This window comes from Calonectris borealis, chromosome Z, assembly GCF_964195595.1.
Source record: "Calonectris borealis chromosome Z, bCalBor7.hap1.2, whole genome shotgun sequence".
Classification (NCBI taxonomy): Eukaryota; Metazoa; Chordata; class Aves; order Procellariiformes; family Procellariidae; genus Calonectris; species Calonectris borealis.
The window spans coordinates 35,039,142-35,052,341 of NC_134352.1; the positions used below are offsets into that span (position 1 = coordinate 35,039,142).

A 13,200-nucleotide genomic window follows, 5' to 3' on the forward strand; every position below is an offset into this window, starting at 1 on the left:
ATGTTGTTGCCCTGCACCAAATACCCCATTTCCAGCTATTGGTGAAAGAACACAAGCTCGCACGTTTCAACCAAGATTAAGTCTTCTCTTGCCTGTTATGTCTTTATATCTAGGGCATGTTCAGGCCACATTCGTCCTTGACTGGGCTCTGCACTGGAACAGGCGTGGTCTGGTGATCAGTCTGAATCTCTCTGTTTATCAGACATGCCAGAACAGGTTTTTTTAAATTTGTTTTTTTTTTTTTAAATTTTTTAATTATTCCATGAGGAATGGCTGAAATTGAAATTGTCTGTTTTGTCTGGGAGCAGGAGGAAGACTGTTATCTGAATCCAGACTAATGTGTTAAGCAAAAAAACTGTAGGGGTGTCTGCTCAATCATGACAGAACATGCTACTGTCTCAGACATCTCACCACCCATACATATTTTTATATATATCCCAAAATAGCTAGTTTCCTGACAACAATTTGAGGACTGGTTAAGCATGAGGATTACACTTTCTATTCCATGCAGACATGTTGAAAATAAACACATAACAGTTCTGAGTGAATGTGAGTTATAATGGGGAAAGGCAACTTGTGAGATGCTGCGTGCTGTAGACAGCAATGCGTTGTAGTATAGTCCGGAACAAAACTCACACATCTTCAAAGAGAGAAGCCATAATAAGATGGACAGTTGTTCTGTCAGTTTGACAGTATTGCTGGGTGTTTATAATACATACAATTCTTTCTGTTACTCTGTATTTTATTGTGTGTAGGTGCTCATAATATCTCCATTATGGATGCATGTTCTAGTGACCTCTCCTGGAAAAAAAAAATCCTAAGGAGTAGATTCTTTAAAAGACCCTAATCCCTTTTTATTTGTGTAGCCGGAGTGAACAGCTCCTATAGCTGAATAATTCCTACCCTGAGGAGGAGTCTTGAATTACTTTGCGTTAGTCTAGGAAAGTGTGCTTGTTCTCTGCCTGGCTTTTTTGCCCCAGGAGAAGACTGGGAGAACAATGGTTGTCAGTCTCCAAGAGGAGAGCCCGGTCTTCCCGTCGCTGCAGTTGAGGCTTTCCCGTTGTACTGCTTTTATCAAAAGAACATAAAAATAAAATCAGATCATTTGACCATATAATAAGCACATTCCTGTTGAACTCTAGGTGACCTTAATCTTCTGGCTCTTCGCAGAACTCTGGTGTTTCTCACCTGAGAAAAATTTCTTCCTTAACATTAAGGTTTTTCTTTTGATGCTGAAATAACCTCTGAGTGGTTTGCTTATAGGGTTTTAATGGGCTACATTGGGGCAGACAAGAAAAGATGCATTTGAATGATCATGAAGACACATTGGATAACCAAATTTGTAACATCCAGGTGAAGTTTAACCATATAATCGTTAATTTCTGTTGCTTGGTGAAACACTTCTTGTGTTTTCTTTTGCCCTATCAGTATATTGCAAGATTGAAAAGGAAATATTTGCAATTATGTAAACAAGTAGGAACTTCTGGATTTGAAAAAAATCATAATCTTATGTTGAGTAAGCTTTGCACCTTCCTTGTGGATTCAGACAGTTGTTTATGGATTTAGACTGCGTTTTTTTACTTTTTTAAGTTAGCAAGACTTCTCTGTGTAAATGGAAGCTCACTGCAACCATAACTGTTACGTGACGGTGGAGAGTCATAATGAAGAGTTTTGACAATGAAGAGACTAGAACTTGCATTTACTTCACAGCTTCACATTTTAAAGTGTTTGCTTTTATGCTTAAGAAATTAATTTGTGTGCATAAATTAAGTTCTGTCTGCCTGCCAAGATCCTTGAAGACCAAGGAGAACTGAGGATGTACTACATAACTATTTCCATCTTATAAACTTTTTTTTTTTACAGTTGACTCATAGTATCTTCAGTGCTGTAACATGAGCTATCATAAAACTGCTGTAAATTTTTCCTTCTACCCCTTCAGCATGTGATAGTGACCACTGGGGACCTCACTGCAGCAGCCGCTGCCAGTGCAAAAACGGAGCCTTGTGCAACCCCATCACTGGAGCCTGCCACTGTGCATCGGGTTTCAAAGGTTGGCGCTGCGAGGAACGCTGTGATCAAGGGACATATGGAAACGATTGCCATCAAAAATGCCAGTGTCAAAACGGAGCCACCTGCGACCACGTGACTGGAGAGTGCCGATGTCCTCCTGGATACACTGGTGCCTTGTAAGCAGTGGGTATATTATTCATGAGGGAGAGATACAAGTTTTAAATAGTGCTGACAAGAGAAATTAGGTTTAGATTAACTTTTAACACTGTGTGGTTGGTCTGGCTGCTGTGTAATGCAGGGAAGCAGGGCTGGTGGCTAAGAAGCAGCTGGGCAAACGCTATTGCAGTGCCCATTCAGATGTGTAGCTGAGAGAAAACCCTCTTGATCTGGGCTGCTAAGTAAAAGCCACAAAAAGTAGCAGGAGGAGCTTCTTCATGACCACTGTGGAAATGGTTTGGCTACAAGTTTGGAAAATTGCATTGAAACATGGAGTTATTTGGCTTTGTCATTCCAGAATAGATTTTGAACTTTGTCAGTAACAACGAGTGAGCACCAACCAGTGTAGAAAGAAATACCTTTTTAGAAGAAATAATTCCTAGATTGCCAGGCCTGTTTCCTTAGATTTGTTGCATGGATGTTACACAATATTCAGTGTGCGTCTCTTTGTGTCGGACTGCTTTCTGTTTCATACTTTTGGCCGGGAAAGTTAACGCTAGCGTGAAAAATAAAGAGGTGGCTGGAGACTGGAGCGTGTGCCGAAGTAACGGTTGTCTCTGTTGTGCACCACCACCTCCCCAGCTGCGAGGACCTCTGTCCTCCCGGGAAACATGGGCCGCAGTGCGAGGAGAGGTGCCCGTGCCAGAACGGAGGCGTCTGTCACCACGTCACCGGGGAGTGTGCCTGCCCACCAGGATGGATGGTAAAAACACTTTCTGAAATCGACACAACCCCGTAAAACTTCCTTATTTGTAGATTTCGGGCAGTGTCAGAAAAGGGTAGCAAATGAGGATAGCAAATGCAGTCTGCCTGTAGCCAGGAGTAATGAGAAACGTATTTTAGCATAAGGGACGGGAATAAAATACTTGCAAAACCTTCTGTTACTCAAAATCCTCCAGTTCTGTGCTGCCTTTTTAACCCTATCAGATTCTGGGAAGCACGAGACATGAATCTTACTGTGACCAGGCAAAATCCTTTAGATCTTGTCTGGAAGTCATTAATTTCTAGATATAGTTTGATATTATAGGGAGATGACACCATTATATATTTTAGCAGTGACCTTTTTGCCTGTTTTCATATGTCTAGTATGTGTGGCAAAACCCCCAAACTTCTAGATCCTGTGTTAAATGTTCGTGATGGAAATGGGATGTCAGAACTTTGACATTTTCTTCAGACTTTCTACCCTTTTATCAGTGGGTAGGGAAAGAAGAATTGACCTCGGAGCTGCAAGTAGCCTCCCCGACTACCAGGCTGCCAACTCTCAGTTGGCAAATAATGGAGTTGGAAGGTGATCAAAAGGCTGGAAGGTGATCAAAGCCCAAATAATTTCTTTAAATACGTTTGTAGATAATACTTATCAATAGTATTTGTTAATAGTGTTTTCTATTTAAATATCCATTTTGGGTGAAAATCCACATTTACTGAACTTCTAATTATCTCATGATAATTGAGATATTATATTGAGATAACTGGTGGCAGCGGTCAGTTTTTTGCCAGCTAGAGAACATAGCTATAAATGATCATCTCTATTTGTGTGTTTGAGTAGCATCACTCACCTGACTACCTAACTTGGATTATGGCCATTTTTACTTTTTATTCCACTTCATGTTAGAAAAACAAAATTATTGGTCACAGAATACAAATGTTTGCATAAATTCTTGACTCCCTTTATCTGCCTAAATACAGCTAATGAAAAATGAGATAGCATATGAAGCAGTGATGGAAAGTTTATACTAGTGTGTGTCTTAACTAATAAAGTACTGTTTAGCCCATTGACTAATTTTCCATTCCAAGTAGTTATTTAAGCATAACTCTTTGTTAGTTTTAGATTTTTCAATTCTGTGAAACACAATTTTATTATTATAACCTTTTTTACTTTTCATGTAAGGAAGGTTTAAAGTAGCCAGGTATAGTTTCTGCAGTATCTTATGTTAGCTGACATACCTGCATTTCTTTTGTCTGACATGCCTGTAAATATATTTTTCCTGAAATGGCTTCTTGAAAGTCTTAAGATCTGATGCTCTCCTCACTACACAGGTGTAATTAATTCTAAGGATGTAAATAGCAGTGCAGAAATTCAAAACCCGTTGAAGGGAAGCAGACATCCTACCTTTTAAGATATGCTGCTTTCAATGAAATTACAAACAGCTTTTCCTTTCATCAGAAAAAAACAACTTATCATAAAGTAGTATAATTGGGACATTACAGCAATTACTGATTTCTACACCACTACTCACTGGAGGGCATTTCCGGATGTCTTGTTATATACTACTCCTGATAAATAAATTGGGAAGAGCTTGACATCAATTGGTCTTAAATGTCTAAGTGTTTTCACTGTTGCTTAGAGATAGTGTTTTTCATTAGCTTTGGCTTCCAAAAGGGAAATCCTAGAACATCATTCCTCCAGCGCTGAAACATACCCCGCATTTAAAACTGGAGAAGAGTCTGGCATTTCCAAGATCAGCACTAGATGAGTGACATGAGATCTTGATCTTCCTTCGTTACAAACCTTTCTTCCTTGTCCATTCAAGCTGTAATCCCAAATCTAATATGAAGATTTATTTTCTGCACATGCAGGGCATGGTCTGTGGTCAGCCTTGTCCTGAGGGTCGTTATGGGAAGAACTGTTCCCAGGAGTGCCAGTGCCACAACGGAGGGACCTGTGACTCAGCGACAGGTCAATGCCATTGCAGCCCAGGTTACACAGGGGAACGGTAAGGAAAACTTATTTTTGCCAGACTGCTGAACCTGCAAGGGGTCTGCTACAATAGAGAAAGTTAAGAAGTTGGTAGAAAGCAGAATGAAAATATCTGTAATATGATTAAAAGTGTCTTCTGAAATGTTTGCCTGTCACTTAGCTGATGCTGGGTCACAAATTAAAAGTGCCTATGTGATTACCCTTCTGGGAGGAACTGCTTGGGTTTCAGGACTCTCCTGCTGTGGCCCATGGTCTTTAGGTCTTCACTTGAGTGGCTTGCAGAATGACGCAGTTTAGGGTATGGTGAAGGGGTGAGGAGGGAAGCTCTTGGTTTTGTGCAGATGTTTGGCAGTCATAGTAGCAAAGGGGGCTCATTCGGTTCCTCTTCAAAGTGAGCAAGCTGGAGAGTTGTCTCCTTAAATATTTCATTCAAATGAAGAAATGAAACTTCTCTGTTTTCTGACTTGACTGTTAAAAATCGTCTTTGGTAGATTGGAAAGATAATATAGCAAGACATCATTTTTGAAGGCAGTGGAAAGTGATGAAAGAAGTGTTTTCCTGCGTGTATTTCAAACAGCACACAACTGATTTGCTGAAGTCGGCAGCAGCTTAATCACTGGGGTCAATCCAGGGGATCTCTGCCCACAATAGTAGGTATTATAATCATATGCACTTCCCACGCGAGTGTTCACAGGACATGGGGAGAGCTGTGCCAGACATAAGGGGAAAAAAAACCTCATGAAGAAGAGAAACAATCAGTCCAGAGCCATTTGGATGCCAAAATTAAATTTGCGTCTGTGTAGAAACAGTGCAGAAGGTAGTAGATGCATTTAAAGAGACACAGACAAATCAGCAGGGAAATCAAGGGAATGTCCATATGAGAGTCTACGCACTGCACTACACTGGTGTTTCTAAACGCAATTAAATTTTTTCTCTTGGAATTTAAATCTGACTTTAGTCTGAAATGCCTTACAGGCTGCAGCATTTTGATCACTTTTGCAAGTCTGAGCCCCCTCTTTTCCTCCAAAACAGGCTGTATTTGCAATTCTTTTGTTTTTCAAGATACTCCAAGGGCCGGAATGGGTCAGAAGCAAGGTTATAAGACCTGGTTCTTATTTCATGTCAGTGGACTGGCAAGGGAGGGAAGTGTTACAAGAAATGTGTGGGCATTGGTTGAGCTAGCATGTACATACCAGCAGCAAAAAGGATGTTTTTTAAAAGTGCTAAGCTATTCTCAACTTCTATGTGTAATTTCAACAGTATTTGTCTGAGATTTTAGTGTGGTGGTGATTCCTGGAACTTGGTCATACAGCAAGAAGAAGGGGACTCCTAGAGCATGTAACAGTTTCTAGGTGATCTGAGTTAACACAAGAGAATCTAGTTTAAACTACCTTTATAATTGTTCTGCCTAATACTTTTTGATCGATACCTGTCCTCATCACAAAGCGGAAAAAGGTCTTTCAGAAGCTGATGAAGATGCAATTAAAAAAAAAAAAATTGCAAGGTTAAATTTTGTCTAATTTAGCTGGGATTCCTGATTGTCATTTGGAGAAAATTCATTCTCAGCTTTATTTGTGTAACTTCATTAGGAAACTTTTAAACAGGGTTATTAGCTCTGTTGTTATGCTACACCTCTGAAGGAAAGGGGATTTTATTGCTGGTTTCAGTCAGGGCAGAGTTACGAATACCTTGAAACTTCTGGATAACAGTATCAGATTGAGGCAAACACTGCAGAAGCATGAAATGAACATGTACACCCATTTTACCTCAGTCAGAGGGCTCTGCTAAATTCTGTTACGTTTTGCAGTGCCTTGTATCACGTGTCTTTGAAATTCTCCTGTAATAAACCACCAGTCATATAAAAAAAATACAAAAAAAGCCAAGTATATAAGAAAAATGGAAAGAGACCACCAAGGAAATTCTTTTATATGACTGGGGAAATGAGCAGGTTATAAGCTGATAAAACCATTAATAATGTGCCATATTATCAAGTAATATTTTTGTACTAGCTGTAACTTGGTAAAACTTACAGGTACCCAAACTGCAGAAGATGTATGTGCCTGATATCTCCCGTTGAGTTTACACCACACCTCAGGACTTCAGTGTCAGCATGTTCTGGCCCTAAAGCTTTGGGATTTAGCTGTTTTGTCTTTTTGCCTATGTCAATGTAATTCAGAGTTTATAGGATGCTTATATTGAAAAATACATGGATTTTCCCTGACACATAAGCTATGAAATGTTGTCATCCTTGGCTCTGAGGCATGAACCTGTTGAGCTGAGAGGTCTGCTCTCATACATATAATCAAATATTTTAAGTGCACTTAGCATTGGAGCCTTTATGGAGTAATGCTGTAGTAGTACTGGCATTCTGAATTTTAACAATTCACTTACAAAACACATAGAAGTTAAAGCTGAAAACATTAAACTCATATTGCATCTCTTAAATACATCACCAAATGAAATTGCTATTTGGAAACTTATTAGTAAATGAGTTGCAAGTTTTAGAAGCAGGATACTGAAAATTGCCTTTTAGTAGTCAGGCTGGACAGCTAAACATACAGTCTGATCTTTAGGATAAATAGTGTCTTTCATATGTAAAACATTAAGGAAATAAGATTGTTAGCTAAAGTAGCTATCTTCTAAAATGAATGAAAGAGGAAAAGTTTGGTGAAGAAGTCTCTTTAATTAGGATATATTTTCCTTAAGGAGCAACAGAAATCATTGCTACTCTCCCATATGGGTTAAACTCAAGTCTTTACTAATTTTCACTTTCATCTATCAGAAAAGTCAGATGAAAAGAAGGGTTTTGGGTTCCTGAAGATTTTTTCCATGTCATCCTATGAATTTTTGAAGGGCAAAATCAACAAAAAAAATAGGTTTAGAGTGAAATTCTTAAAAGAAAGGCATTCTGGAAACATCATGTGTTTGGAAACACAATTAGAAAGTATTCTCGTCAGAGACTGCTGAGCGTGATTGCCAGGGAACGTCCTGGCCAGAGCGTCTGCGAAGGCGTGAGTGTCTGCTGGCTATTCACACTATTGCTAAGTGGAGAATCTAGATCACTTTAAAAAGTCACAGATGGATGGCTTTTGAAACTTGAAAATTTATTCCTTCATACTTCAGGTCTGATTTAAGAGGGTTTGGTTTTGTTCTGGTTCCTGAATGCGAAGTGCAACGGTCTGTGTATGCACGTTGTCTCCTTTGCTGGAGAGAAGGGAGACCTTTTCTAAAGGAATTTGCAGAGCCAATGTTTTTAAGCCTGCCCAGCTGAGCAGCAAAAGAAACCAGAGAGACAGGCACTTTTAAATATGAAGTTATATAAATTCCTGCTCTACTTAAGAGACGTTTTAGACCAGTATAAGAGAGTCCTCATAAACCATATTTCCCTTAAATCTCCAAAAGCTGTAGTTCATGGGAAATAAAACTAATTTATGTTTGTTTGTTTGTTTTTCTCACAGATGCCAAGATGAGTGTCCAGTGGGGACTTATGGAGTGGAGTGTGCTGAGACCTGCAAGTGTATGAATGGTGGGAAATGTTACCATATTAGTGGTGCCTGTCTCTGTGAACCAGGATACACCGGAGAGCACTGTGAAACAAGGCTTTGCCCTGAGGGAATTTATGGTCTCAAGTGTGATAAAAAGTGTCCCTGCCACATGGCCAATACCTGGAGGTAGGCTTTACACCCTTTAGCCTGTTTTCTTTTTCTATATAGAACACAGAAATCCGAATATAATCTGAAAATAAACATTTCCTGACTTTTCTGGTACTTTCATGCAAATTGAAGCAGCTAAAGACTTGTAAGACTATTTGGTATTCTCTAACCATATCAAGAAAAAAAAAACCAACCCAAAAGAGGTTCTGAATTTTAGTGCTTGCAACTATATTTAATCTTAATATTCACTGCTGTATTTGGTCTCTGAAATGCCATGAAATAAATGTTAAGACAAAGTATGACCTTTGTCTATATTTACCATTATAGTGTTCACCGTATAAAGTTAGTATACATCATACGTCCCTCACATATTCTGGTGTACTGTTGATGAGAAATAACTGTATTGAAATCAATGGATGTGTAGTCTTACGAGTCGGGCGTGAGAGGAAAATCCATTTCTCTCTCTCTTTCTCTATGTATACATATATAAGAATTGGTGTAGGCGACTGTTTTAATACAAAATATCCAAAGCCTTACCAATTGTAAATCTAGGTTTCAGAAATACATTTTTTGTCATTTAAATTATTTTTCTAGAAAGGTAAAATCTGATCCCTGGAAATCGAATGAAAATAGTTTTCCAGTTGGCTTACCTTTTACCAACTCTCCTTATTCAGGCAGTAATGATGCCTATTTTTTGAGTTTTGTGTGTCTTTGTGGATTTTGCAGTGTTTTAGCATATTGTTATGAAAATCTAAAAACTAGCAGTTTGGAGACAAACTTTCAGCTGTGAGGGAGGAATGTCAGATGTCAGTTGAGGCGAGCCAACATATTTATAGAACAATTCTGGACAGCTTTCTCCTGTTACAAAACACAGTTCTTCTGATGAAATACTTTGGTCATTGTGCATTCACTTACACAGTCACTTACAATTAATTGCATTACTAATCAAAGTACCTTACAATATCTTAGATAAGGTTTGTGAGCATAATCTAAATTTTTGCTGTTGAAAATAACTGTGAAAGAAATTTGCAGAAACTACTGACTGTCACCATAGAATGGTGCTGTTTGTTGTATATAAGATGCACTTTTCCTCATAGATAAAACAAAAGCCTTTAGTCAGAATTTAGCAGTGATGTTAAAGCACTCAAGCACATACATGGAAATACCTGTTCTGTCAGACCTCTGTGAAAAATTACTTTGTGGATTGTCTGAGTTGTTCAACATACCTTTCATTGACAAACCGTGTGACAGCAAACTGAATTCTTTTCCCTTTCCATTCATATGCTTTTACAGTTGTGTGCTTGCACGTCTGCTTATCCCTTTTACTTGAAATGGCTTTTGAAAAAATACAGAGTTTTTGTCATAAAATCAAGCAATTCATTCTTTGGGCAATGCATTCAAGAATAAATGGAACCATAATGCTGACCTATCTAGCTCTCAAATTATGCTAGTAGACCAAATACTATTGTATTATGAATTATGGTTAGCTGCTTTCCTGAAAATTTGTCTGCAGACTGTTGTAGCAGCCTTTTTTGACGGGAACACATTACACTGTATAGTATTTCTGATATTGCAGGGATTACTTGTGATTCATGTTCAACACAGCTGTTCCTTCATTTATACTGCTGGAAGACAGCTTGTGGTCAAATCAGATCACAAATGTTCACATGTAAACAGCAGCATATGGCTGGTCTTTTTTGAACATTTTCCCCTCTGTATGACAAATCAAAAGGCACTTAACAGCCCTGTAGGTGCGGGAGCGTATTTGCAAGGGCATAATGATCGCTCTGAGGAAAACAAAGATTTTCATGACTTCACAAGTGTATTTTTCATATGTAGGTTCCTTCCCCCTGGGTCAGGAAGTGATTAACACCACCAAATAACAGAAATCAAAGGGCATCTGAATAGTGGTATAGAAGCTCCCTGTGGACACTTTACGCTTTTGAGAATCTTTTGAGAAGCCAGTTGTGTCTGGCTGTCTTCATCTCTCACTAAATATCAGTCAGTCAGGAGACAACTTCTTAGGCACATCAGGCAATATCCTCGTCCCTTACTTACCTACCACAAGTGTATTTGGGTTGGCTGTGGCCAAAGGGTCTTCTTCATAGCGCTAACCCATTTAGCAGCAATGTAACAACCAATAATCCCAGGGCATGAAAAAGGGAGTACAATTCCTTCTTCAAATACACTTCGTGTGTCTGTAGGTCTAGGATTCTGTTAGGACTTCTAGGGGCCCTGAGGTTGTAAAAGCTGTTCTCATCGGGGTATCACCACTAGTTTAGATATCCTCGAAGAGGAGCTGTTGGTAGGCTTAGAGCCCTAGGATATTACTTATGTTCTTAGTATTCATATATATGGAAATGAACTAAAGGTTAGTAAAAAAATACTTAGCACCAAAAAATATTGCTGTAAAATATGTGTATGTAAGTTGCACTATACAAGTATGTGTCTAGCCATTTTCTTCAAATACTCAAAGATACAAAAACATCATGACATACCATAGTTCAAAAATGTATACATATTTCTATTACTGTTTCATGATTGAGGAAATTTCATCAAAACAGCTTTGGCAATAATTAATAATTTGCATTTTGGATAGGCTAAGCTACAGCGATTTCACTGCTGCTGTTGGTTGATGGCAGCTCCTGGGGATGAAAGGCAAGCCCATCCTTGTTCTTAATTGTATCAGTAGCCTCTATTAAATGCTTCGTAAAGGGTTAGATATAGATATGCTTAAGAGATTTTATTCTTTTTGAGGGGTCCAGAGGACAGCAGCAGGTAACAACCCTCTTGTGCCAAGAGTTTTTGCACAAATGGTTCTTCTCTGTTGCATCTTTTTATATATATGAAAGGGTTTGAGCTAGAGGTGCAAGAAGCAGACCTCTGTTCTCTCTGACTAGGTGGCACTATCGATTTTTCCCTTTTTACTCGATAGTCAAAGAAAACCTAGAGTTAGCGCCTGCTGGCTGAGACGAAGACCACATAAAACACGCTTCCTCAGTGGGGTACAACAGCAGCTCTGTGAGCTGGTATGAGCAGACGCATGTGCCCCTGCCACTTCCATCCACAGCTTACAGAAGCTTGTCATTCTGAAGACCCCGTCTGCAGGAATGAGTGAAAAAGACCTCGATCTGCCTTCGTCAACACTGTCACTTTGTTTTGCACAGGAATGTTTTTCTAGCTTAAACCACTTTTAGACTGAGTTTTGTCATGCCTTTACTCAAGTGACACCTGATGATCATTCAGAAAATGTAAAAAGGGCAGACTGTAGCTGCATATTTATCTAGAAGGTTTAGGGAGGATATTTGCTACACCTGTGTTACAGCGTATGCACTGGTTTCAGGTTGATCTCCAAGTTAAACCTGAGATGTCCCTGGGTTTTTTTCTTGCAAGCTTTTTCTGGTGATTTTCCACCACTGCTTCATACCTGTAGATAAGATCAGCTGGGGTCATTCTGTATCACCAGCTAATGTGGTATAGTTCAGGCTGAATTAGTGTGTATTTATGACATGAGCTCTAATGGGGTTTCTTTTGTCTCATGCTTTTTCTGAGATACGTACACAGGGTTGAGTGGAATTTTAGGGTGTGATACATGCTTAGTTCATACAGTCTGGGTGTGTTTTTAAAGTAAAGATCAGGGCATCTTGCAATTTTGCATTTTTCTAATGGACTTGTACGTACATGTGGAAGAGCTTTTCATGGAAATTTTATATTGCATAGGGTGCTACAGGATTTAGTTGGATATTGTAATAGTGAAACACCTATTTCAATCATATGAAAATCATTAAGTTCATCTAAGTCCTTCAAATATATAATATCAACTACCCACAAGTATTTTTTTTGTCTCTGTACAGAATAGGGTTGTTTTTCCAGAAAGTGTGCATAAAAGACCAGGAATAAAAGCGGATGTACTGGCAGTATCTCTCAACATCTCTTTATTTCCCTATCTTAATATATAAATGTTATTGCCAATTAAGCTAACTGCATGAGAACCCATCAAAAAGCTTCAGAAGTGCTCCAGCTTCCTACATCTAATTACAAATTACGGAATACTAATTTTGGTGTCAATCAATATATATGCAAGCATGCCTTAGTAACACTCACTGGGGGGCACAGAATATCAATGCCTCTGCTTCATATCCAATGCTTGCTCATGCGTGCGGTCTCCACCTCTCCTGAAAGGAAAAAAAAAACAACAAACACTACTGGGATTTATGTCTTAAAATGACAGTACTACTAATTTTATGTTATAAATATATTCTAATTCATATCCTAATGACTATTCAGTTGTGGATTGAAAAATCTTTTCATATTCCCTGCCCTGTATTCTTCCGCTGATAACAAACATGGGAATTGGATCCAAAATGCCACTGGGTGCCTACAGGAAGTTAGGAATAGGGGACAAATCTGATTATCTTGCTGCATCATGTGTTTTCATAATTTTGCATGTATTTTATATGAGGATAGTTCCGTTTCAACTTACTTCATGGCAGGTATACTTATAACTGAAAAAATAACCAGGACTGTTGCCTGTGAACACCATGAGTTTTGAACTGTTTCTGCATATATCATTTAGTTGAAAAGACCTTTCCTCTCACTTTATGTAAACCAGCTTAATACTGT

General features: G+C 38.7%; 1 protein-coding gene across 2 annotated transcripts in view; it reads left to right on the forward strand.

Moving 5' to 3' along the window:
• The window catches only part of MEGF10 (multiple EGF like domains 10), a 77,999-nt gene that overhangs the window by 27,223 nt on the left and 37,576 nt on the right, over positions 1 to 13,200 (forward strand). For both annotated transcript variants that reach the window (XM_075136575.1, XM_075136574.1), the window contains exons 5-8: positions 1,940 to 2,186; positions 2,809 to 2,929; positions 4,804 to 4,940; positions 8,383 to 8,595. In XM_075136575.1, coding sequence (XP_074992676.1) covers positions 1,940 to 2,186; positions 2,809 to 2,929; positions 4,804 to 4,940; positions 8,383 to 8,595 — 718 coding nt within the window. The remainder of the gene's footprint in view (positions 1 to 1,939; positions 2,187 to 2,808; positions 2,930 to 4,803; positions 4,941 to 8,382; positions 8,596 to 13,200) is intronic.